This window comes from Eschrichtius robustus, chromosome 5 (genome assembly GCF_028021215.1).
Source record: "Eschrichtius robustus isolate mEscRob2 chromosome 5, mEscRob2.pri, whole genome shotgun sequence".
Classification (NCBI taxonomy): domain Eukaryota; kingdom Metazoa; phylum Chordata; class Mammalia; order Artiodactyla; family Eschrichtiidae; genus Eschrichtius; species Eschrichtius robustus.
In genome coordinates, this window is record NC_090828.1 from 58,638,377 (window position 1) to 58,664,403 (window position 26,027).

General features: G+C 35.8%; 1 protein-coding gene across 3 annotated transcripts in view; it reads left to right on the forward strand.

Moving 5' to 3' along the window:
* CHN1 (chimerin 1) overlaps positions 1-26,027 on the forward strand; it is a 203,547-nt gene that overhangs the window by 97,959 nt on the left and 79,561 nt on the right. The window contains exon 7 of one of the 3 annotated variants that reach the window (XM_068544885.1): positions 13,355-13,643. The exons of 1 other annotated variant lie outside the window; for it this stretch is intronic. In XM_068544885.1, coding sequence (XP_068400986.1) covers positions 13,355-13,643 — 289 coding nt within the window. Of the gene's footprint in view, positions 1-13,354; positions 13,644-15,633; positions 15,712-26,027 lie in introns of those variants that run through there. One more of the 3 variants, XM_068544887.1, reaches the window with a different exon arrangement.

Consider the following 26,027-nt stretch of genomic DNA (forward strand, 5'->3'; position numbering starts at 1 on the left):
AATAAATTGATTTCTAAAGTGAGTCATTTTACGATGCATTTAATGTAGGAACTTGCTGATTGTTAATGACCGCTAGGTAATAAACTTAAAGCTGTAACCCAGTTTAGGCCTGCCTCAGCTCATCTACAGTAACATCCTACTTACCTGGAGGTCAGACTGTTGCCAACCTCGGGTCTCCAAAATATGGCCAAGAGGCTGGGAAATGCGTTTGAGTGGCTGAATAGCTGCCACAGAGCCCATATGTTTATAGCAAAGGAATGCTCAGGAATCCCTACTGCAGTCTATTTAATACAGCTTTATATAAACTATTAATAAGTCCTTTTGTCTTTTTTCTAAACTTACTGCAGGTTAAAAGTAGTGAATTAAAAGAGGAACACAGGTGATAACCTGCAAAGAAGATTTTTTAAATATAAAACTAGATTCAAGAACTATGAGCTCAATAATTAGGGGAAGTGAAGATCCGGGTAGGGCAACTCAATACACTACAATAGACCCTGGGATATTTCTGTATTTAGACACTAAAATTTTAGTAGTACATTCATGATAATGAACCTGAGCCTTCAAGAAAAATATTAAATCATAGTCTGTATAGGATACTTAGAATTGTGTAGTTTATACAGAAATGATTAAATAAAAGCATTTTCTTGTTTAAAGGAATTAAATAGTAGGAATATGGAAAATGTATATGATCATGTGGGTTTTGTGTTTGTAACCCCCCCCACACACTTATACACATTTACAGAACTCTACAAGTACTCACACACATATGTAACTCCATGCTTTTGTAAACTTCTATAGTAGTGTGACTTTATACTGAAGTAATAGACTCATGAAAACAAAATTTTAATAAGCTTTTAGTGGGAGTGGTCACCAACTCTTGAATAAGCGAAGTCTATTTTCATTATACAAATACATTGATTCTTTCTGGACCTACCCTGGTTTTAACAAGATTGTAATACTTTTCTTTTTTTTTTCCTTTCACACACACACACTGTATTTTATTTTTACAAGAGATAAATAAACTGACACCAAGCATTGTAAATGGATGACCACAACAAAAGCAACAATGATTGCAATTATCAACCACGAAACACACTCATACTATGTCATAATATTGACATTCAGTCCAGTAATCCTCCACTGTAACAGCTCCTTTACTTTGCAGTGAAAATTGATTTGTATATTTTTTGCCTCTGAGTCCTTGTGGGATTTTTTTTATTATTATTAAACAGAAAGTCATAAAAATTATAATCATCCTCATCAGTTCACTCAGTCCCATGTAATTAATTTTTTTTTCATCTTGATCTTTTGTTAGCACTTTTATGAATTCATCAGTTTTCCATTAGAGTTCTGAAAATGCTTATTCATTCAGTTCAGCAGTATAGTCAGTTACCAGAAACCTGTACTTGTCAGTCTTTTCCATGAATTCCTTGAAGATGAAACCCTTTTATAGGAACATTTTTGCGAAAGCATCAGAGTACACCCAGAACTGTCTGTAAATGACAAAAGACTTAAAAATGATGATGGTTAAAGATTTGATGGAAGTTCATAATAATGCAATTGACAAGGAAATTTAGTTATTTCTGAGATATACATTTTAAAGTAATAACTAGAATTATGACTTATAACATTATAGCAGAACATGTAAGATTTTTAGAAATTTCATGTAATGTCTGAAACATTTATATTAACATATTTCCATATAAATAACCCAAAGAAAGTTTAGTATTAGTTGTTTTTTGTTTGTTTGTTTTTTTATACTGCAGGTTTTTATTAGTCATCAATTTTATACACATCAGTGTATACATGTCAATCCCAATCGCCCAATTCAGCACACCACCACCCCCACCCGACCGCGGTTTTTCCCCCTTGGTGTCCGTACGTTTGTTCTGTACATCTGTGTCTCAACTTCTGCCCTGCAAACCAGTTCATCTGTACCATTTTTCTAGGTTCCACATACATGTGTTAATATACGATATTTGTTTTTCTCTTTCTGACTTACTTCACTCTGTATGACAGTCTCTAGATCCATCCACGTCTCAACAAATGACTCAATTTTGTTCCTTCTTATGGCTGAGTAGTATTCCATTGTATATATGTACCACAACTTCTTTATCCATTTGTCTATCAATGGGCATTTAGGTTTCTTCCATGACCTGGCTATTGTAAATAGTGCTGCAATGAACATTGTGGTGCATGACTCTTTTTGAATTATGGTTTTCTCTGGGTATATGCCCAGTAGTGGGATTGCTGGGTCGTATGGTAGTTCTATTTTTAGTTTTTTAAGGAACCTCCATACTCTTCTCCATAGTGGTTGTATCAATTTACATTCCCACCAACAGTGCAAGAGGGTTCCCTTTTCTCCACACCCTCTCCAGCATTTGTTGTTTGTAGATTTTCTGATGATGCCCATTCTAACTGGTGTGAGGTGATACCTCATTGTAGTTTTGATTTGCATTTCTCTAATAATTAGGGATGTTGAGCAGCTTTTCATGTGCTTCTTGGCCATCTGTATGTCTTCTTTGGAGAAATGTCTATTTAGGTCTTCTGCCCATTTTTGGATTGGGTTGTTTGTTTCTTTAATATTGAGCTGCATGAGCTGTTTATGTATTTTGGAGATTAATCCTTTGTCCGTTGATTATGATATGTGTACAATACTTTTCTGTAAGTAAACATATACATTTACTTATTGGCTGGACGTAATACTTAATAGTATTTCTCTAATTTAATGGTAAAATGAAAACAAAGGTAGCAGAAGTTATTATAATTGGTTCACTACATTAGAAAGGTTATTTTTCATTTATTACTTCCAGTTGTCAATATGTTATCCAGAGCATTACAGCTCTTCAAATGATAAACAATATATCATGGTAGTTACCACTTTCTAAAAATTACACGCAACAAAACTGTAGTAATCTGCTTATATTTTGGCAATTCGGTGTTGCTCACAAGTATTTTTTAGAATACATTTATTGTTACATTTAGTGGGCCAACTTAGGGGAAAGTATTAATGAAGCCTTTACTAATTCTATTCAACAGTAATGAAGCATTAACAATTTTCAAGATAGAAAATCTGTCTTGGGACAAACTCTGGTAGCTGTAGGCAGAATGGGTGCAGTTTGCATAGATTCAAAAAGGTCAATCAATTTTAAATATAGAGGGAGATCGAAGATTCTCAGATAATTATGGAAGTTTTGGCTGGTTGACAGGGTGGGTGGTGGTTCTGTTAAGCGATGTTGGAGCAGGAATGGCTTTCTGAAGGGGGAGAAGAGATGAGAGAGTTGATAAGTTTGGTAGGGGACCTGTTGATTTGGCCGTGCTTAGAGATGCTTGGGGAGAATGGTGTACATGAAATCAGGCTGGGCTAGGAGGCCTTCCAGGGAGACTATAAAGCAGTCCTTACTGATGGAGAAAAATAACCATTTTACTTTAAACAATGGATTGGGTTTTTAATATTTTTGTTTTGTTTGGGGTTTTCGGTTTGTCTTTATTAGCCTGCCTATTGTACTGTTTTAGGAGCTCAGATCTCTTAGTTGTTTCATCTATTATGTGAGGGAGTTGGATTAGACTGGTGTTTCTCTAACTTTAATGCACCTAAAATCACCTCAGGATCTTGTTAAAAATGCAGATTCTGAACCTGAAGGTCTGGGATGGGACCTGGGGGCCTTCCAACAAACATTAACAAAGGATTAGACAATCACGAAGGTTTCTTCTAATTCCACAGTCTTATCTTTCAGACTTAAGATTTTTGTAAAGTAGGAGAAGCTGGAACTATTATGCTTTACTCTTTCAACGTACATTTCTATTTCATGACTGGCAGGTGTACCAGTAGCTATAGATAAGGCTCAACAAAACACATTATTAATTAATAGCTCTGCCAGGCATTATAGTTCCAGAAAATTAAGTCATCTGTTCTTCTTCCATATATGTTTGACTGGGTCATATGCATTAAATTATCTTAACATGTTCTCATTTTTAAAATCTTTCATTATACTTTTATTGGCTATGAAGATGAACAGTTGACTGAAATATGAGGTGTGTTTCTGTGATGGTGTAAATTTGTATGGTACATACCTTCTTTTCTGGAATGATATTGACATACTTGCTTAAATAAATTATCTTTCCCAACCTTACTCAATCACTAGTCAATATAAAACATGACATCACTGGCTGTGTTACAGAGGAGAGCAGAAAGCTTTTATTTGTGCATGTTTTTGACTGTGACATCCATTGACTTACCCCTGACATTCTGTATAATGATCATTGGTTAATAAGAGATTACGATAGAAATGAGGGAGTTGGGGGTTGTCAAGAATGAGCAGGTACGGGAAGAAGAGATGAGTAGGAGAGAAATTTTACAAATTTAAAGATGCAAGATACTATCACTATAATTGTATACAGAAGAGATTTTACCAGGGAATAAGCTTCTCCCTGCATTTAAGGGACTTTGGGGGCCTCTTGAACAGGTCATCAAGACTGGCCCTACTTATCAAGTCTTTGCTTGGATTTGGCTTCATTACAACAGTTCTGTTAACTGGTATCCTAAAGACATAAAGGAACTCATCCACCCGTTCATAATTAAGAAAGGTTCACTGGATTTCATGGAAGTGAAATTCTAATACATATAGTTCTATTGTGAGGGATGGTCATTTATTAACATAAGTAAAATTCTAGACATTTCTTAAAGGTATCAATATTTTAAAATGTTAAATTGCTACTACTTAATGCAGTATTTGTAAAAACAAAGCAAAACAAAAATAAAAATACCCCAAGTTAACATTATCATTCATTGACTTCTAAAGACTTTTTGAAAAGAAGGTATAACTTTATATCAAGAATGTTTTCCTTTTGTCTTTAATTTAAACAACAGCTTGTCTGGATAGACTATCCTCACTGTACTTTTTCTTACCCTCAACACTGTATGGTTATCATACCACTGTTTTTGACATTTATAGTTACTGAAGAGAAATCTAAGAACAGTCTTGCTTGTCACCCAGTATGAACTGTTTCTTGCCTGGTTATCTGAAAAATTCTGTTTATTCCTCAAATTTAGTAACTTAAACTAGGATACATTTTAATGTTGATAGTTCTTTAATAAACTTATCCATCAAACAGGGTGCTCTTTCATTATTGAGATTTAGTTCTTTCTTTTCTTCATGGACTATTTCCCAAATTATATTTCTGAGTAATTTTTCTGTTCCATTTGTTGGCATCTGAACCTCAGGGGCATTTTTTTATGTTCTATTGTCTTAGTCTTCTGTGTTTGTTATCTACCCTGTAATTGATTTACTCTTTTATTTTTCCTGTGCATTCAGTATGTTTATTCAAGCCTTACCTCCATGCCACCAATTTGTTTTTCAGTCTTGTTGATCCTATTCCCTACCATTTCTAGTTATTTATTAGATTTATAGTAACATTATTTTGATACTCAATTTGTTTCTCTTAGCTCTATAATCTCCCTTTTCATGTCATTATTTTAAAAACTCAACATTGAACTCTCTTATTAAATTTATATTCTTAGATTCCGTGTCAAGCACTTATAAAGAATCTGTTTCTGATTGCTTCTCTTCCAGGGTAAGGTCTTTGACTGTCATTTGGATGCTATATTCTTTGCTTTTATTCTTTAAACAAATTTATTATAAAATAAAACATACAGGAAAGTATATAAAACTTATATGTACAGTATTAAAATAGATTGCATTTAAATATAAGTGAACTTATATAATCCCTACCACATCAAGGTATAATATTTTAATGGTAGTCCAGAAAGATCCCATGTTTCCCTTTCTTATTATCTCTACCTTCCTCACTGTAGTTAACCACTGGACTCTCTTCTTTTTCATGCTTTTATTTATAGTCTTACCATCCATATTTACATTCCGATATAATGCAGTTGGATTTTGCCTGCCTTTGGACTTTATATATTTGAACCACACTGTATGTACTCTTGTGACTTGCTCTTTTTTCTCAACATATTTTTAAAATTCATCCATGTTGTTGCATGTATCCATTTTCCTTGCTGTTTAGTATTTTATTGTATTAGTCAGGGTTCTTGAGAGAAACAGGACCAATAGGATGTGTATATATACGGAAAGAGGTTTATTACAAGGAATCAGCTCGTGTGATTGTGAAGGCTGGCAAGTCTAAATCTGCAGTGTGGGCTTGCAGGCCTGAGACCCAGGAGAGCCAGTGGTGTGAAGTCCAAAGGCAGTCTGCTGGAGAATTCCCTCTTGCTCAGGAAGGCCAGTCATTTTGTTCTATTCAGGTCTTCAACTGACTGAATAAGACCCACCAAATTATGGAGAGCAGTCCGCTTTACTCAAAGTTCACTGATTTAAATGTTAATCTCATCTGAAAATACCCTTCCAGCTGACATAGAAAATTAACCATCACAGTATGTGTACCACAGTTTTGTTTGTTTGTTTGTTTTACTGGGAATTTGTGTGGTTTCTAGGTTTAGGCATTTTGAACACTGTTCCTGCTGTGTGTGTGTGTGTGTGTGTGTGTTTGTGTGTGTGTGTTTCTCTCCTAGTGCACATAATCACTCATATTGTCTGGAATATTATCTAGGAATAGGATTGCTACATCATAGGTATGCATGTATTAAACTTTACTAGATATTTTAAAACCATTTTGTTAAACAGTATGCCTGGTGTTGGTTATATTAGTGGCTCTGTATCCTTGCCAGTTCTTGGTATTGTCAGACTTGTAAAATTTCATCATTCTAAAGATATAATTTGTATTTACTGGACTACTCTTTGAGCATCTTTTCATGTTTACCCTCTTGGTGTGGACCTATTTTTGTCTATTGTATCTTATAGTCTTCAATTGTGATAAATTTTCTTGAATTACCTTTTAGATTTCTTCCCCTTCTGTTTTCTCTTTTCTCTTTCCAGACCTACTATTATCTAGATGTTGGACTTCCTGGATTGATTCTCTATCTAATTTTTTTTCTCTATTTTTCATCTTTTTGTCTTTTTGCTCTTCTTAAATATTCTCCCAACTTTGTCTTTCATTTCTTCTTTAAAATTTTCATTTATGTTATATTTCCTTTTTTACTTATTTTTCTATGTATTCTATATTTATTCCTTTTCTTATAGCATCCTAATGTTTCTTGCTGAATCCTATTCAATAATAGAAATGGGAAACATCCCATTTTTGTTTCTCTGAAGATTGATAATTAAAAAAAATATTGTCATCTCTTTGCATGGTTTGTTTCCTTCAGCTTGCTTTGATTCTGTTTGTTTATCTATCTTTGTCCTTCATGAGAGAGATTTTCCTCAGATGTCAGGTGGTCCTTAGCTGATTGCTCATATTTATTTGGCACTAAGTGGATAGAACTAGACAGATCAATAAGAAAAAGAAGGACTTGAACAACGTTATACATCAGTTGGACCTAACAGACATATACAGAACACTCACCCAACAGCCCCAGAATACACATTCTTCTCAAGCACACAGAGAGCATTCATATATCACACGTTGGTCACAAAACAAGTCTTAACATATTTAAGAAGATTGAATCATATCAAATATCTTTACCAATCACAATGAAATAAAATTAGAAGTCAAGAGCAGTAGGAAAACTGGAAACTTCACAGATATATAGAAATTAAACAATACACTCTTGAATAACCAATGGATCAAAGAAGAAATCACAAGGGAAATTAGAAAATTTCTTGAGGCAAATAAAAACTAAAAAGTTGACTGGTAGTTCTGGGAGCTTGAGAGAAGCCTCCCAATTATAGGGTGATGTCTCTATTCTTAAGTCTTTTCAGTTGAGCTGATAGGATTTCCCAGAGAAGAATCTTCCACTCTTATAAGGAAAGGTGCAAGCCTTCTAACCTGGTGGTGAAGAGAGATGAAGTCTCAATCTTCAGTATTTAAAACTTTCATTTAGTTTTCAGGATGGTATCTCTGCCTTCAACTCTGTCTGGCATTCCTCAGTTCAAAATCTCCTTGATTTACTATCCAGAGAACAGAGCTCAAGTCTTCCACCAGAGTGGGGAAGGGGTTGCACTGGGGACAAGATTAGGGAGTGTGGGGGGATGTCTAACTGTTTCTTAAAGAGACTTTCTTCAACTCTTCTTCTGTATCAGTTCCACCTTGCAGAGCTGCCTGGTGCCACCTTTGAACGTTTAGTTAGGTACATTGGTTTGCTTCTTTCTTGAAGATGAGTTATTTTGCCAAGGGAATATCATCATGAGTTCACATATTTTAACATTTTGCCCCATTTTGCCATCCAAAATTATACAGCAAGATAGAAAAAAGTAGTATCCTAACAAAATTTTAGATGGAGAAAATATTGTGAAATTGTATATAGCTAAGTTCTCTCTCCCTTAGCCTTTCTTAGTCAATCTAAATTCATTTTGTAGTATTTAAGTGAATGCCTCATCATATTCTTGTCTCTGTTTTAACCCTTGTTCCGAGAGTATGTTTATGATTAGAAGAATTTATGAAACATTTTTATTTCACCACTAGATTAGCTTCTTTGACTCTGCTAAACAATACAGAAATACATATTTGTGATAAATAAAATTGTTTTCCTGTGTTGGTTTCTGGAAATAGTTCTAACATTTTATTGTTACCTTAGACAAGTGTGTTGTATATGTTTTGTTTTCTGTTTGTTAACAGAAAACATCTGTTAGCTTGGAGCTTTCCTTTGGAGATACTTCCAAATACTTTGGCCTCAAATCAGAACTAATTCTTGGTTTTAGAAAAAGTAAAGTAAGATCCCAAAGGTTATTCTTTGTATATATTTTCATCACTTTGTACCTCTAGATTGAGTTTTTTGTGAGTGCGATTTACTTGCTAAAAAATAGAAAGGATGGTATTAAGGGTTTTGTTCACTTTTTAAAGCTAGCTGTTAGAATTATGTATTTTGAAATTCATCTGAATGCAGCAGGGCACAGCATTAAACAGTTTTTCAAAACATGAAAACCAAAACCTGGAATCACTGGAGAAAAAGACATTCTTTGTAGAAAGTTGTAATTATGTACAACAGTAGCAGTTCAGAGCAGATTATCCCAGTCTTTCTATTTGTTAGCTACAGTACCACTTTGGAAAAAATGAATTTTCATCGTGTTGAACTCTATCTAGGTGAGGGTTGGACCTATACAGTTTCAAACATATTCATCAAAAAATGAACAGGTATGTAAAAGAAAGGGCAGAAGCAGGGAATAAATATAAGAAAAAGTGAAAAGAATATTTTCCTATAAAAATGCAGGGAAAATGGTTTAGCATTAACAGTTTTTACAAATCAGTACTCTGCCTTCAAGAGTTCAGTAGTTGTCACTAGATCCATTTAATATGTCCTGCTTTCAATACAAGTACATTTACTGACCTTTCTTCCTTGAAATCAGAAACCTGACTCCCAACCCCCTGTGGAAGAACTCTCCCAGCTTCTCTCCTCCCCTCTTTGCACTCTGTTGTATTTCCACTCAGTTAACCACGTAGTATAAACATACTCAGGGGTATCCTGAGTAAAAGAAAGTCACAAAGAACTCCTTGTCTTTCATTGACTGTAAAGTCAGCCCAGGCAGAGATGTTCCTATACAACCAGCATTACCAATTATTTATTCAACTGTCTTCAGTGCATATTTATCGAACATCTTTTGTTTTACTTTATTGTTTGGTAATCATTCTGTCATTCTCTGCAGAGGTCTAAGCTAACAGAGGAGAAAGGGGACTACTGTTGAACGTACTATATACAGTTGACCCTTGAACAGTATGGTGGTTAGGGGCACCTACCCTCTGCACAGTGGAAAATCCACATATCACTTATAGTTGGCCCTCTGTATCCATGGTTCCAGATCTGCGGATTCAACCAGCCGCAGATAGTGTAGTGCTGTAGGATTTACTGTTGAAAAAACCCGTGTCTCTAAGAGGACCAGTGCAGTTCAAACCTGTGTTGTTCAAGGGTCAGCTGTACTTAGCTTTAACTTAAATATTCTTATGTAATCCTCACAGCCATGTAATGTTATTACTGTATAGGGTAATGTTATTCCTGTTTTCTAGATGCAGAATCTGAAGAATGATTTTCCCAAAATCACTCAGCTAAGTGGCAGATCCAGGATTTAAACTTAATTTGTCTGATGCTGAAGCCTAAGGTTTTCTGTTAAACACATAGGACCCAGGACTTGCCTGTCCCTGTCCAAACCGTATTTCAAGACTGCAAAGGTCTTTTGTACTGGGACATAAACAGTAGCTCTGAGATCTTATGTAGGCTTAAGTGTAATATTTCAGATCTAGTTAAACAGTGAGTTTCTTGGTTTTCTTAGTGTGAGGGAGATACTGGATTTACTTGGTTTCCTGTATCACTGTAGAGAAATGTAACTTTTCTGTATATGAACAAGGTTATACACATTATTATAATCATTTTTTAGAAATCAATCTAAAGATGAACTTTTTAAAATTCAGCAATTTCATCTTGTCTTTGTATTGACTTGTTTTTATGTTTGTTTATTTCCCATTGAGGTTATCAAGGAAACAGGAACTTTATTATGAACTACCTAATATTTAAGAGTTCCTGGGTGTCTTGTTAAATGTTTGTTGTATAAATGACAGTCTGTGAGCGATAAGTTTTATAAGGAAGGATTCTTTATTTGCCCTTAGATTTGGCATCTCCTTTTTATGGCTCTTTTTTGTAGAATAGACACACTCATTCCCCACCTTGCTAAGATTCTCTGTCATGCCTTTTCAGATCAAGGAAGGGGAGAAGTCTCTCTGTCAGTCTGTAGGGCGATGCTATTTTTTATGTAGCTTCCAAAATAAAAGAGAGGGATGTTCAGAGTAGGCATACAAAGCTTATAGTTCCTTTAGTAAAAATGATGCAATTTTTCTTAAAAATTCAATCATAATTGTTATAGTTCCAAAATGGAAATTCATTTTCTTGTCCTTTGATATTGTTTTAACCAACCCATATTATGAGTTATTTTAGTTATCTGATCAGCTTCCTTAAGGCTGGAAGCTTGATTGAACTGGAAGTCTAGAGCTTAAGTACAGGCTGAAGAGGAACTGGGAATTGTGCATAGGGTCTCTTAAAGTCACTGAGTTGAGAAAGAGAAACGGACAAACTTATTTAGACTTTTTTTTTTATTAATTTATTTACTTTTTATTTTATGGCTGTGTTGGGTCTTCATTTCTGTGTGAGGGCTTTCTCTAGTTGTGGCAAGCGGGGGCCACTCTTCATCACGGTGCGTGGGCCTCTCACTATCGCGGCCTCTCTTGTTGCGGAGCACAGGCTCCAGATGCGCAGGCTCAGTAATTGTGGCTCACGGGCCCAGTTGCTCCACGGCATGTGGGATCTTCCCAGACCAGGGCTCGAACCCGTGTCCCCTGCATTGGCAGGCAGATTCTCAACCACTGCGCCACCAGGGAAGCCCTATTTAGACTTTTTTGCCCAGTAACCTAGAGGTAGCCAGGAAACTCTCTCCTTGGATGGCTTAGAAACAGCTCCATTGTCAAGTGCCAAGAAATCTAACCTTAGATTTCCACTCTTTCGATTAACCATCCCAACCCACGTACGCCAGTTCAGCCATCTTCCCTTCCACCCTGTGCTCCCATACTTCTCAGATTTCAGAAGACAGTTGAGTGACAAATGCCTGCCACCATTACTTAGATAGTCTTTATTTTAAGTGCCATACCCATTGTGAAACTGCTTATTGTAAAATCTTAAGCCCCTGTAGGAGTAAAATGGTCTAAATCCCTTATTGAAATGCCTCTGAATACAACTGAAATATAAAGGAACTTAATGTTAAACAATGTTGTGTTTATTGCTATATGAACCTTATAAAATTTATGAAGTGGCTATATTTATTTCTTAATAACAGATGATGAAAATTAGTGAAAAGGAAATAGCAGTATATTAAACTGAGAAAAAGTTTATGTTTAACTTTGGTGTAGAAATTTTACCTTCCAACTTTTTAGACCTGCATTATAATGAAAATTTACTTAGGAGAAATATGTCTTTAACATTAGAGGAAAATGAGAATGGAAAAGTGGAATTATATGGATCATTCGCTTGAGTATAAATCAAAATTTAATTGCTTTTAAAGAACCAAAAGGTAGATCAATTTTATTTTAGAAGAAGGACCAGCATGGATAGAATATTGGGTTCTAGATTAAATAACTACTAAAGTCTAATTTGAACGACAGAAACAGAGATACCTCAGGCCACTATTAAAAATTTTTTTGTTTCCCTTTTTTAGGGCACATTTAAAGTGAAATCTTAAGAAGGTTCTAACTCCTGTCCTCCTGAAATGTAACCTATACCAGAATAGTATTGTTGCATAAGTTTGCAGTTCTATTTAAACACTTTACTTAAACAGCTATTAATTTAGTATTTTAGTCCATCTCTGTTCTGTGTATTTTTAACAGTGAAATTAAATATATCCTTTCGGATTTGTTTAGTTTTAAATTAGGCTCACTCGGAGCTAGCTTCCAGAGACTGTGACTTGGCCCTTGGTGCCTTTTGGCATCAGCTTTTATTAAAGTCAGTGCATGTTCTTGTCTTTGTCATCTTGGAAGGACACTGATGCTAGTCATGCCAACTTGGATCCATTTCCAAGGTTTGCCACAGGAAGCAAAATACTGAAATTATCATAAAATAAATCATTCTTCAGGTTTTTAAAAATGTCACTGAAAGATGACTCGAAAGTGAGAACAGAATTTCTAGAGTTTAATAGTTGATAACTTATATGCCCTATATATATTGCAAGCATATCTTGCCCAAACTCAACAAGCAGACAGAAGAATGACTATGTAAGAGGGAAGAGCAAGTCCTTGACCCATGGCTAGAAATAGCAAAAGTGTGTTTCTGTGCCATCCTGCTCTACTGTATGACTCAGGTTCTGGAATCAGCTCTACTTTAAATGATTGCTGGCATCACACTCAGGTGAGCCCTAAAGGGAGCTTTCCCATTGAAAGACATGAATGTTGGGGTCTGAAGTACGTTGAATACTTTTATTGATCAACTTGGAGAGAACATGCTAATATAGAAATTTCATATATTATGTAGTTGACCAGTTGATTATTGAATGTGTTCTAACAGTATATGAGGTTTATTTTCCCCTGTTTTTCCTACAGGCATAATGAAGTGGCTTAGAAAAGGTGAATAAGAACAAGGTTTTCCTTCTAGGGTAGGCATGCTTTTGGCTAGTTATCCCTAGTTGTTGCAGATTCATTCTTTGTGTTCAAAAGTGTAATTTTCCATATTCCAGACGACTCATAGAGATTAGCCACAGTTTATTTAAACAAAGAAGACACACACAAAGCAATAGTTTTAAATATTTTTTCAGAAAGAATTCACTTGCTTACTTTTCTTAAAAACATCTTTCCCATTTCATTGAGGCAGATTTGGAAGTCAAACCAGAAACTTCAGGCTCTACTACGATGGAAAGCACTTTGTTGGGGAGAAGCGCTTTGAGTCCATCCACGATCTGGTGACTGATGGATTGATTACTCTCTATATTGAAACCAAGGCAGCAGAATACATTGCCAAGATGACGATAAACCCAATTTATGAGCACATAGGATACACAACCTTAAACAGAGAGCCAGCATACCAAAAACATATGCCAGTCCCGAAAGAGACACTTGATGAGAAAGATTCTACAGGCCAGGATGGGGTATCAGAGAAAAGGGTAAGCTACCATGAAACCACACTTTGTCTTCTTCTGTTTGGGGTTCTTATAAGAAAACCATTATTGCCAGAAGAAATTGACTTCTCCACAGTGCTTTGGAAAGGATATGCATTTTCCTTAATGTCTAGTTTCTGTGATGCTGAGCTTTGATATATCTAATTCTTGTTCAGTTAAAATATGTCAGGTATATTTTTGTACTCCTGATTATTTCCTATTTTATCAGTTTCACAGTTTTAAAAATTTGTTGGAAAAATGACTCCTAGTAAAGAAGTTCAGGGGTTTTGGTCAGAAGCATAACTTACACTAGCTATATTACATAAAGAATTAAGGGGGTCATATTATCTATCAAACTTACTTTGTTTCCCTTAAAGATAATTTACTTTATGAATAGTTCTGTTCTTTAGCAAATTGATAGATAATATGTATTCTCAAATACACATGATTAAATTTCAGTCTATCAATAACTGTTAAACTATTTTGAGAATCAGTTAGTCTTGAGTAACAGGAGAATTTATCTCTTTATGGACTTATGAAGTAACTGAATCCAGAAGATATACTTTTCTTTAATTATGAAAGACAATTTAAGTTTTTCATTTGTCATATTTTAGCTGTAATGTGTTTAAGGTTAACATCAGAAGTTTTAATTCCTTGGCATTAAGATAATTTTACTTTGAAAATTGTCCCGAGCCTCCCTTTCATCCCCCAAGAAAAAGTGAGAATTTTCTCATGTTTTATATTGTGTGGGATTTAGTTGGGATAATTTTATGTATTTTAATTGTAATTGTGTTAGCTAATTCTTATATATTTTTGAGTATCTTAAGTTGCCATATTAAAGAAATGTAGTATTATATAGTCATTTGAGCTTGATTCTGTCACCAAATAGATTTGTGCTCAAATTCTATCATTTTACCAGTTGAGTGACTTCATCAAGTTACTTAAATTCTCTGTGCTTTAATGTTCTTATTTGTAAAATTGTAATAATCAACTTCTGAGGATTGACTGAATGAGATAGTATGTATAAAATAATCAAACAGGGCTTGGCACAAAGTAAGCACTCAATATGAGTTTGGTGGTAATGTTACTGTGACAGTCATATTACCTCATGGCAGCATCCTAAAATACTTCCCATTATCTTGGAGTATTTAGGTACAGAATGGAAATTTCAAATGTTCATTGCCCATTTCAAATTTTAGTTTCTGGCAGATCTTACTTAGAGTGGCATTTTGTGGCTGCAGAGAAACCAACATTTTAAACTATAGTCTGTAGCAAATAGTTTTTCATACACTTAAATTTGTTAGGAACTACACGTCTTTTTTGGAAGTAACCAGAATTTAGAGTCCTAAATGCATGCTGTATTTAATATTGTTCTTTTCACTCTAGTTCCCATTTTCTCACTTTTGGTTATTTTTCATTCACGGCATTTTTCAGTAATGCTTGTATTTAAATATCTAATACCGATATTGTATGTTATGAAGATGTGCCTTGAATATTCTAAGTTAACATCTGTGAAATGTTTTTTTAAATACGTACCTGTGAGTCTTTCAAATTTGATCAACCTAATGATAACCTTTGCTAATGTATTCTGTATACATTTTTGTACATTAAGGGACTCAAGCTACAGACACTTAGCTATTTAACATTGGGCTAGTCATTTATCCTCACAGGGCCTTAGTTGTCCCTCCTACAAAATGAAAATAAATATTCACAGGGGCAAGAGACTGAGGTAGCTAGTGCCTAGAGGACGCTTTTAACTCTAGGATCCATGATGCCCTATGTATTCTGGCAACATTACCTGTTAAATTACCTGGATTTTTTTGTGCTGAAGGCCAGTGACATAGAGTGGAGTAGCTAGCCCAGAAAGTGTTTCTCTTCAGCAAGCTTTGATTAAGAATCATCTCTTAAAAACTACTCTTTGCTTTAAACTGCATGCATCTTAAATCTAGTTGGCTTAAAATCTACTCACTCAAAACTAGATTTATTTTATTTACAGGTGTCATCCAACAGGACAGGGATGATGACCTGTTCAACAGCTTGAAACATTGATTCCCTGTCACAGTGGATGACATTTGTAAGTAAAGACAATCATGTTTAACTGATTTAAGATACCTACTGACACAAGTGTGGTTTAATAAATATTTTACCGGGTCCCGCATAGCTAAATCCCCTCTCATTCATCAGTCCTTTTCCTCAGAGGCAAAAAGTGTTGGCTTTGCAGGAGCTAGTATGCTGTTGTGGAAAGGATAGTAGCGTTGGAATTAAGAGCTAGGTTCTACTACAGGCATTGATTTTTCTGTGTCACTTTCTTTTTCACTTCTCTGTCACTTTTCAGTCTCTCTGTGGAGACTGTTTCCCACCTTTAAATAGGAGGGCTTTGGACTAGGTGACATCCAAGGTCTGGTTTATATAGTCTGTGATCCTTCAGGGAGTGCAGGTTTTGTAGGAGAGAGAACACAGCACGAGGAAGAGCACTGAGGTGGGCTCTAGAAAGGAGAGATCTGTTTTTTCTTATCTACTAAGTGTATGACCTTGGGACAATCCCCTAGCCTGTCTGGACTTCACTTCCTCTGTATATAAGACAAGGGGTTTTCTACAAAACATTAATTTTACAGGATTTTAATAAATACTTACTGCAAAAAGCGTTCTGTGCTCAAATAGGTTTGATAAAAATTAAGTTTTTTTTAAAAAGCTTAACCATTTCTTTTCTGTAGGCTTCTCAGCTTTGCTAATGCCTAATGTGCATTACGACTCTCAAGAGTGCTCCCAAACTTATCTGAGTCACCTCGCCACTATTCAGAACATTTTGGGAAAATAATGTTTCATGAAACCAACTTTGGGAAATTTTGAACCGGATGATCTCTTAAGGCCTTTCCTTGTTCTAAAATCTAATTATGAGAATTCTATGTGTATTTTTTTTTTTTTTTTTTTTTTTTTTTTAGTCCTTAAGGTATAAGTTGAGTGTCTGAGCTTTTGTGGAAGGTTGGCAGGTTTTATGGCCATAAAGTTTTTTTGCCACAGAAAGTGAATCCTGAAGATTCTTTGTTGTCCCTAGGAAATCTGATGGCCTGTTGTGTGGGGAAAAATTTTTTTTCCAAGCATTATCTGTGTCATTTTTCTCATTAACTATTTTTTTTAAGATTATTTTTTGATGTGGACCATTTTTTTTAAAGTCTTTATTGAATTTGTTACCATATTGCTTCTGTTTTATGTTTTGGTTTTTCGGCCACGAGGCATGGTATCTTAACTACCCAACTTTAGCTCCCCAGCCAGGGATTGAACCCACACACCCTGCATTGGAAAGCGAAGTCAACCACTGGACCACCAGGGAGGTCCCTCTCATTAACTATTAAAGTTGCTTCCTCAGCTTCAATATCAGTTAGAAACTTTTGTGTGTGTGTATGAATGCTTTTTTCAAAACATTCTTCTCTTGTTTACTCATAAAATTTGTTGTGATTCCTAATCATAAATCAAAGAATCATGGAGTTGGAAGGGGCCTTCAAGGTTACCATGTTTCAGAAGGAATTTAAGCATACCCTCTGATGTTGAAATTCCTTCTTTGATATCCCTCTCTCTTTTTTTTTTAACATCTTCATTGGAGTATAATTGCTTTACAGTCAATTAGGAACTTTAAATGTCTCTCAACATTTTTGAAAATATTTTTTAATCATGAAGCTGTAGCATGTTGAAAAGCCAGACTTCCTTCTCTTCTAGAACAGCTTACCTTTGGCAGTCTAGATTGGCCAAGAGCCCAACTTTTATTAGTTAATTTTTAAAAATTTATCTTGGAACTGTATTTGAATAGTTTCTTCCAAGTAGTGAATATAGTACACTTCAAGTAGTGAATATAGTACACTTGCTTCAACAGATACTGGACCTATGGCAGGATGCAATGGTTTTATGATAATTTTACACTTATCAGTAACGTAACTTTAAATCTTCCAAAACCATGCTTTTGAAAATGTCTCACATGACTGTTAGCAATATAAACTGTCAAATAAAATGTATAATTTGCATTTCAGAAACCATACTGTGAGTCAGAACTCTGACTCTAGCCAAAACCTCTTTACTTTCAGACTTAGTCCTCCAAGCTCCAAACCTGTCTCACATGTAAGAATGACCTGTGATGGCGAGGGGCGGCAAAATCAGCTTGTTGGTTTTATGGAAGTTCACCAAGCTAAATAAGCTACGTGTGTCTATGTGTGTGTGTATATATGTTTTCTTTCCCTGGAAGTTTGGAATGAATGCAATTCTTGGCATATTTTCATATTAATTTATTCTTAAGGAATTTCCTGTACATTTAAATTTCATTTATCAAAGACTTCTTTGGGGATCGCCAGACTGCATATATATCGAAAAGCCTAGTGAAACTTGAAGTTGAAATGAAAGCCCTGCCAAAAACTGCCGTAACTACTGGAATTCTTTGGTTACCTCCAGAAAATGACAGGAGTCTTTGTCCCTGTCAAAGGAGCACGTGCTGTCTGTCTGGTAATTGCCTTAGTCTCCCACAAAGCCACTCTTCTAAATGTTTTTACTTTGCTTAAAAATACATATAACACATTTTCTGTTTCTGTATCATCTCAATGTAGAAATCAGCAAGAAAAATACTTAAATTTAATCATTATAAAAATAACAATACCAGAGGAGTGGGTAGCATGAAGCAGTCTGAAGAAAACTGTATTTGGTTTCTGGATTTTGTGTGTTCCCAGTCTTTTGGGCCTTTTTTTCTCCTTCCTTGTTCCTCCCCAAGCTGTGCTCCTCTTGTTCTCCTTAACTCTGCCTTTATCCACATCCATCCCTCTTGCCCTTCGTCAGATTTACATGCCCAAGTCTCCTCTGTGGCTTGTTCAAGGTTAGGATCAGTTGTTCAGGGTGAACAGGCCCTTAGAGAACTGCCAGATGTGCCCAAGGTCACTTATTTGTATTAAAAAATCAATTTAGTAATTTATGAGGAGACTACAACTTCCATACAGAACTTCTAATAGTGGGTTTGTCCTCCTCTGTAACTGTCCTTCTTAAGAAATCAAATACAGTTTAAAAAAAAGAAAAGCCTACATGGTCAGTACATAAGTATATATTAGTCTGTGTGTTCTTAGCAAGCCCTTAACCTCCCTGGGTCTCAGTTTGCCTCATCTCTAAAATAAGGTCTATGGATTCCATTGCACTGGTGGTTATGAGTATTAATGAGATTTTGTAAAGTGGCCTTCCTTGTATGTGACGCATTATTGCACTCTAGGCTCAGAGCGATCACCAACCAGATGTCCCTTCATGGGTCTCAGTACTGTTCCCCCGCCTTCGCTAGAAACAGCATATTCAGGTTTCTCTTCAAGATCTGTCTTTTCAGTGCTTCAGTTGCCCTCTGAGTTCACAAGATAACATCAAAAGGCTCCTACTTGCTTCATCAAAAAGTGGAGTTTCTCTTAACAAAGACTGTGATACCTCTAATTGTGTCCAATTAAGAAGCATGTGTCTTTGCCCAGTAATGTGCTAATGACTTTTAAGGCTAAAATATGTTATTTGCCTGTCATATTTACATCTTAGTATTGACCAGTATTCTAACTCTACTTCCCCTAATTGTAAGACAAGTAAAGCCTTCTGGTCCTCTTCCTGTCAGTGAACTATTATTGAACCTGCACTCCTTGTTGAGACTGTTAGGATCTCTCAAATCTCCCCTAACTTCTAAGTCTGCTTATTCTCTTAACTCCAGCTGGGTAAACCCTCTCCTTCCTTTGCCTTAATGTCTTCACACTTTATTTTCTAAGTAGTCTTTCACGAGCTATCTATATAAAGAAATTCTGTTAGTCAAAAGTTGTCTTGGAACTTAAGCAAGTTAAGAGCACAGCAGAATATCATCCCCATTTCTTCTTTGGTTTCCATGAACTATGTCATCTCCTGTCAAAATTAATTGCATTTAATTCAACCTCCTATTTGTAAGGAAACAGGCCAGGCTCTGGAAGTAATAAAAGATGTACAAGATTTAAGCCCTGCCTCAAAGAGCTTATATTTTAATGTTTTCATTGTTTCTACCCTATTTAACACAGACATCCTGATAGCAAGAGGTAAGCCACCTGTATAATCTATGTAATATTACAGGTGTTCATCAAATATTAAGTTGGACTTACTCTGATTTGAGCTTGCTACTATAATAGCCCAGCAGATTACAGGAAACACTTTTGTAGATAAGAACGCTAATTTTTCAGAATCATGAATCAGAAATTAATAAGACATTCTGGCATCTACCCCGGTTTCAAAGGCTTTAATCCCTCAATATTGTTTCATTTCTGAATCAGCACCTTGAGTTTTACATAAACAGTTGTTGACTAAATGAACAAATGAATAAATTACTATATTTTATGAATTCAGCCAAATCCAAGGCCCTAATATAATTCAGTCCTAAGACTGAGAAAGAAAAGTATACTAATTCAACTTGATACTCTATATTTTTCCCTTTAAGAGCTAAGAATCTTTAGAATGTCCCTGTGAGTCAGGGAGGGCCATTCCTCTTTCCACAGATATACCATTTGAGTTACAGATAAATTATCTTTGTGATATGCAATAGTTTGTGAAGGGTGGTGGGTAGATGAACCTCCTTAGGGATATGCTCAAAGAAGCCAACACGGCAGAGGGCATCTCCCCAAACTTACATTGTCAGTCGTGTGTCAGGACAACCTAGACCCCATCAGAGAATCATACTTGAAGTGATTAATGAAAACTCAAATGGGGCCCAGGAAATTGTTTGCATGAATCTCAGCTGTCCTTCCATCTTATCACCCACAGAAAGGATTAGTAATTGAAAGCCATTAGGGAAAACCAGATGGAAAGAGGAAGATGGAAGATAAACATCAGTTCCTCAGCTCCAAAGAACCAGGCCAACGGAAGACCAAATCGTAATTTTCCAAGCCAGCTGCAGTTTTGGAAGATTTCTGTATATGAGCCAATTAAATAAATAACTCTTAATTTACTGGTTTGAGGGTTGGAAAAGGAAGCTGTTAGAAATTCTTTCATAGTTGCTATTTCAGAGCCTTTAGCATTTTGGTGGGAAAATAATCATTGATGGCAAGATCCCCGTCCATTAACTTTGTGAAACAGAAATAAACTCTGGTGGCTTTATGATGGGAATAGCATTTTGGGGTCTCAAGCAAGTAGAGACTATCAAGCAATAATCTGGCCTTCCATGTTGCTCACAAACTAACTTTGTGGGCAATTCTAAAAGAATCAGCTCTCTAGTTTTAGTAAATCCTTACATTAGATCTTATGCTTAATGATTTGGATCTATAATTTTCATCTTCTGCTCTTTGCTCCATATTTCCCCCTTATATTTGGAGTCATTCCTCTTTCCCCCTAATATTTAGATCTCTCAGAGACTGATAAGTCAAAGCCATGCCCTGAGCCTTTTTGTAAATTATGAAAGCTTCATAGTTTTATATGGCCTCATAAGTTAGTCCTGAACTCTTCTTGGGTTTCCTTCAAGTTACTATAACTGGTCAAAAATGCTCAAACCTGAGCTTTATATTACAATAATTAGATTCTTTCAGTAAGAAATTATAGACATCTCTAGTGGCTACTATTTGTACCCTTATTTATATGTCTCCTTTTAAGTTTAGTGCTGCTACATTATTTTCACTGTGGTTTGTTCAGTAACTTGAATGAATCAGCTCTGTTATCCTCTATTTCCTTAGCTTCTGAAACCATCCAGTGAAAATCCACTGATGCTGTAGGTTTGCTGATGACTTATTTTACATTATTAAATTTTACATCTCATACAGCTTAAACATTTTCCTTGATAATTTCTAAGTTACTATACTTATTTACCAGCAGTGTTTGATAAAAGGCCACCTTTGCTGTAAAATTTCCCTCCAAAAGCAGAAGCTTTTATATAAGCTGCAGATTGTTTAGCACCTTGTTAAGAGATTTATACCTCCCTTCCTTTTGCCCACTCAGCAGGAAGAGATCCCTGATTGTGGATATAGTTTGCTTCATAACTTTAGAATAATTTTGGGCTGCTGCCCAAGTTCATAGTAAGGAAAAAACTGGTGCCCTATCCCTTGAGAAAGTTCTGTTTTTCTATATAACGGGGAAAACTCTACAAATGAGCCCATACCTCTTTATAGGCTTGTTTTCCAAGAATTCTTTATAAGTGAAATTTGTTGAGTATAATTTACATACAGTAAAATGTATACAGTTACATATACAGTTTGATGAGTTTTGACAAATGTATGCACCTGTGTAACCACCGCATACAATCACATGTAGAACATTTCATTACTCCAGAAAGTTCCCTAGTGCCCCTTTGTAGAAAATCCCACCTCTACCCCCTGCCTAAGGCAACTACTGATTAGGTTTCCATCTGACAAGAAATTTGTTTAATGGTTAATATGACAGGTGACATCCTATTTAATGTTTTAACTTTCTATATTTATAGCACTTCTGACCTCCATCTTTTTTCTTTTTATTCATTATAAACACATCATCTTATTATCTTTAAATACCTATCTTCATTATCCCTGATTTTAGATGTAAAATTTCTCAGGTCATGTATTTTTAGGGAAATATGAGCAACAAAGGAATTGTTGGTATGTAGTAGTGCTTGCAAAATACTATAACTTGTTGAAGTTAAGCCCTATCACTGTGGACTCTTCACTTTTTAATCTGTAATAGGGACTTTAATAAATTTGGGTGCACAATGAAAGAGGGTTCTTAGGTGCAGGGAGGGAGAGCTGCTGGGGTCTTGGACCTGAGCCAGAAGAACTCAGTCAGCCCTCCTTTAATCACTGGCTGTTCTCCTTGCCATTCCTCTCTGACCTGGGCTAGGTCCCATGGCAGGGTGTTAGTCACAGTCAAGTTGATGGAAAAGAAGGGTGTCCCCTGCTCTCTGAATGTGAACTGTTACTACATGGTACCAGGTATCACAATGAGAAAAACTACCATTTCTGCTTCCTCCTCCCAGTCTACTCCAAGGGAAAAAGGCATTCTTTGTGGCAGTGATATGATTCCAGAATTCCCTATGGAACACCACTAAAGCATTTTTTTTTTCAGCTTCATTGAGACCACTAAAGCATTTATATTTCTCTCCCTATGATCCTTGAAAGCATGCAGGTGCAACCCACTCAAGAGTCCTGTAGACCAGAGTTCTCTGCCCAGTCCCAGGTGAAGAGTGACATTCTCTTGTGTAACAAGCTCCCATGGGAGGACTATGGGTCATATAAAATTCCTGGAGAAATGGTTATCACTTTTCTCCTGTCTCCCTCAAAAAAGCCTATTGGAATGTGAGTGAATGAGAAAACAGTGAAAAACAATAAGAACATAAAAATCCCACCAAATCCTACTATTGATGGGTAACATAACCAATAATATTCTGCTGTTTATCCTTCTAGAGTGTGTGTGTGTGTGTGCGCGCACGCGTGTGTGAGAGAGAGAGCGAGAGCGCACGCCAAGCTTGTGTATCATTTACAGTTACCCAGTTCTAAATTAACAAAGCTTTTTGAGAGGAAAGTATTTCCATAAGTTCCATCTGCAGCATTCACAGAGGGACTTAGTTGGAACTATTATTTAAACCAGAAATATTTTGCTATCTTGTGGACGTAACATTCTAATTACCACTTATTTCAGTGTGACTAGTAAATTTCCATTGTTTCCTTTTAGATAAAGCCCCCCCACCAAAATGCGTTTGCCTAATTAACGATTATGACAGATACTTTTATTTGGAAGCAGTGTTCATAGTTATTGCAAAGGGGCTGATTTTTTTTTTTCATATTTTTAAATTCATAGTGATATTGGGTTGTAAACAAGGGATTTTAATCTTTCACTTTGAGTTTCATACAAAAATATTCTAAACTTTTAAGCTAAATTAATTTTTTTGCTCTAGGACAGAATGCGTAAATAATAATGGATCTTTAACATTTGATCTGGTCTTAACCCATAAAAGAAATTCTGTAGCCCTCTGGCCTAGTGTTTGGTCATAGCTTTGGAGCAGTCTGCAGCATCTAGTTCAAATGCTCTCTTTAGGCTACTCCCTTTCTCTCTTAATTCCTTATTTTTTGTGATTTGTTTTCCACAAAGATCCACCTTTACTCCTCAAATAAAAGCGTTTCAAAAGGAGCTTTGATTATCACATGTTGTCTCCTATTTATTCAGTCATTCCCACACACACCCCCAAAACAATTTTTTTTAATTCGGCATCTCCTTGGGAAAGATCAGGATCCTCATCTTATGACTTTAAGTAATGATGTCACTTTCAGCATGTCATCAACCTCTCTGAGCCTCATGTAAAATGAAGGACCCAGCTTCACATATGTCATTCAGGTCCCTTCTAGCTGTCACCCATAAATTTTCATTAACCCTCAAGAGGTTTCTCAGACTTAAGATTCTGTACTTCTGAGAACTTATTATTTAAGAAGTAGAACAGACTGAAAACATGCAGATTTTTAAAAAATTTTATTTTATATTGGAGTATGGTTGATTTACAATGTTGTGTTAGTTTCAGGTGTACAGCAAAGTGATTTAGTTATACATACACATATATCTATTCTTTTTCAGATTCTTTTCCCATATAGTTTATTACAGAGTATTGAGTAGAGTTCGCTATGCTATACACTAAGTCCTTCTTGATTATCTATTTTATATATAGTAGTGTGCATATGTTAATCCCAACCTCCTAGTTTATTCCCACCCCCATCTTGCCCCTTTGGTAACCATGTTTGTTTTCTAAGTCTGTGAGTCTATTTCTGATTTATAAATCAGTTCATTTGTATCATTTTTTAGATTCCACATACAAGTGACATCATAATATTTGTCTTTCTCTGTCTGACTTACTTCACTAGGTATGATATCCTCTAGGTCCATCCATGTTGCTGCAAATGGCATTATTTCATTCTTTTTTATGGCTGAGTAATATTCCATTGTGTGTGTGTGTGTGTGTGTATGTATATATGTATATATACCACATCTTCTTTATCCATTCATCTGTTGATGGACATTTACGTTGCTTCCATGTCTTGGCTATTGTAAATAGTGCTGTAATGAACTTTGGGGTATGTGTATCTTTTCAAAGTATGGTTTTCTGCAGATATATGCCCAGAAGTGGGATTGCTGGGTCATATGGTAACTCTATTTTTAGTTTTTAAAGGAACCTCCATACTGTTCTCCATAGTGGCTGTACCAATTTACATTCCCACCAACAGTGTAGGAGGGTTCCCTTTTCTCCACACCCTCTCCAGGATTTATTGTTTGTAGACTTTTTGATTATGGACATTCTGACTGGTGTGAGGTGATACCTCATTGTAGTTTTGATTTGCATTTCTCTACTAATTATCAATGTTGAGCATCTTTTCACGTGCTTTTTGGCCATCTGTATGTCTTCTTTGGAGAAATGTCTGTTAGATCTGCCCATTTTTCTATTGGGTTATTTGCTTTTTTTTTTAACATCTTTATTGGAGTATAATTGCTTTACAATGTTGTGTTAGTTTCTGCTGTATAACAAAGTGAATAAGCTATATGTATACATATATCCCCATATGCCCTCCCTCTTGCGTCTCCCTCCCACCCTCCCTATCCCACCCCTCTAGGTGGTCACAAAGCACTGAGCTGACCTCCCCGTGCTATGCGGCTGCTTCCCACTAGCTATCTGTTTTACGTTTGGTAGTGTATATATGTCAGTGCTACTCTCTCACTTCGTCCAGCTTACCCTTCCCCCTCCCCATCCTCAAGTCCATTCTCTATGTCTGCATCTTTATTCCTGCCCCTAGGTTCATCAGAACCGGTTTTTTTTTTTTTTTGATTCCATATATATGTGTTAGCATGTGGTATTTGTTTTTCTGACTTACTTCACTCTGTATGACAGACTCTAGGTCCATCCACCTCACTACAAATAGTTCAATTTCGTTTCTTTTTATGGCTGAGTAATATTCCATTGTATATATGTGCCACATCTTCTTTATCCATTCATCTGTCAGTGGACACTTAGATTGCTTCCATGTCCTGGCTGTTGTAAATAGAGCTGCAGTGAGCATTGTGGTGCATGTCTCTTTTTGAATTATGGTTTTCTCAGGGTATATGCCCAGTAGTGGGATTGCTGGGTCATATGGTAGCTCTATTTTTAGTTTTTTAAGAAACCTCCATACTGTTCGCCATAGTAGCTGTATCAATTTACATTCCCACCAACAGTGCAACAGGGTTCCCTTTTCTCGACACCCTCTCCAGCATTTATTGTTTGTACTTTTTTTTGATGATAGCCATTCTGACTCGTGTGAGGTGATACATCATTGTAGTTTTGATTTGCATTTCTCTAATGATTAGTGATGCTGAGCATCCTTTCATGTGTTTGTTGGCAATCTGTATATCTTCTTTGGAGAAATGTCTATTTAGGTCTTCTGCCCATTTTTGGATTGGGTG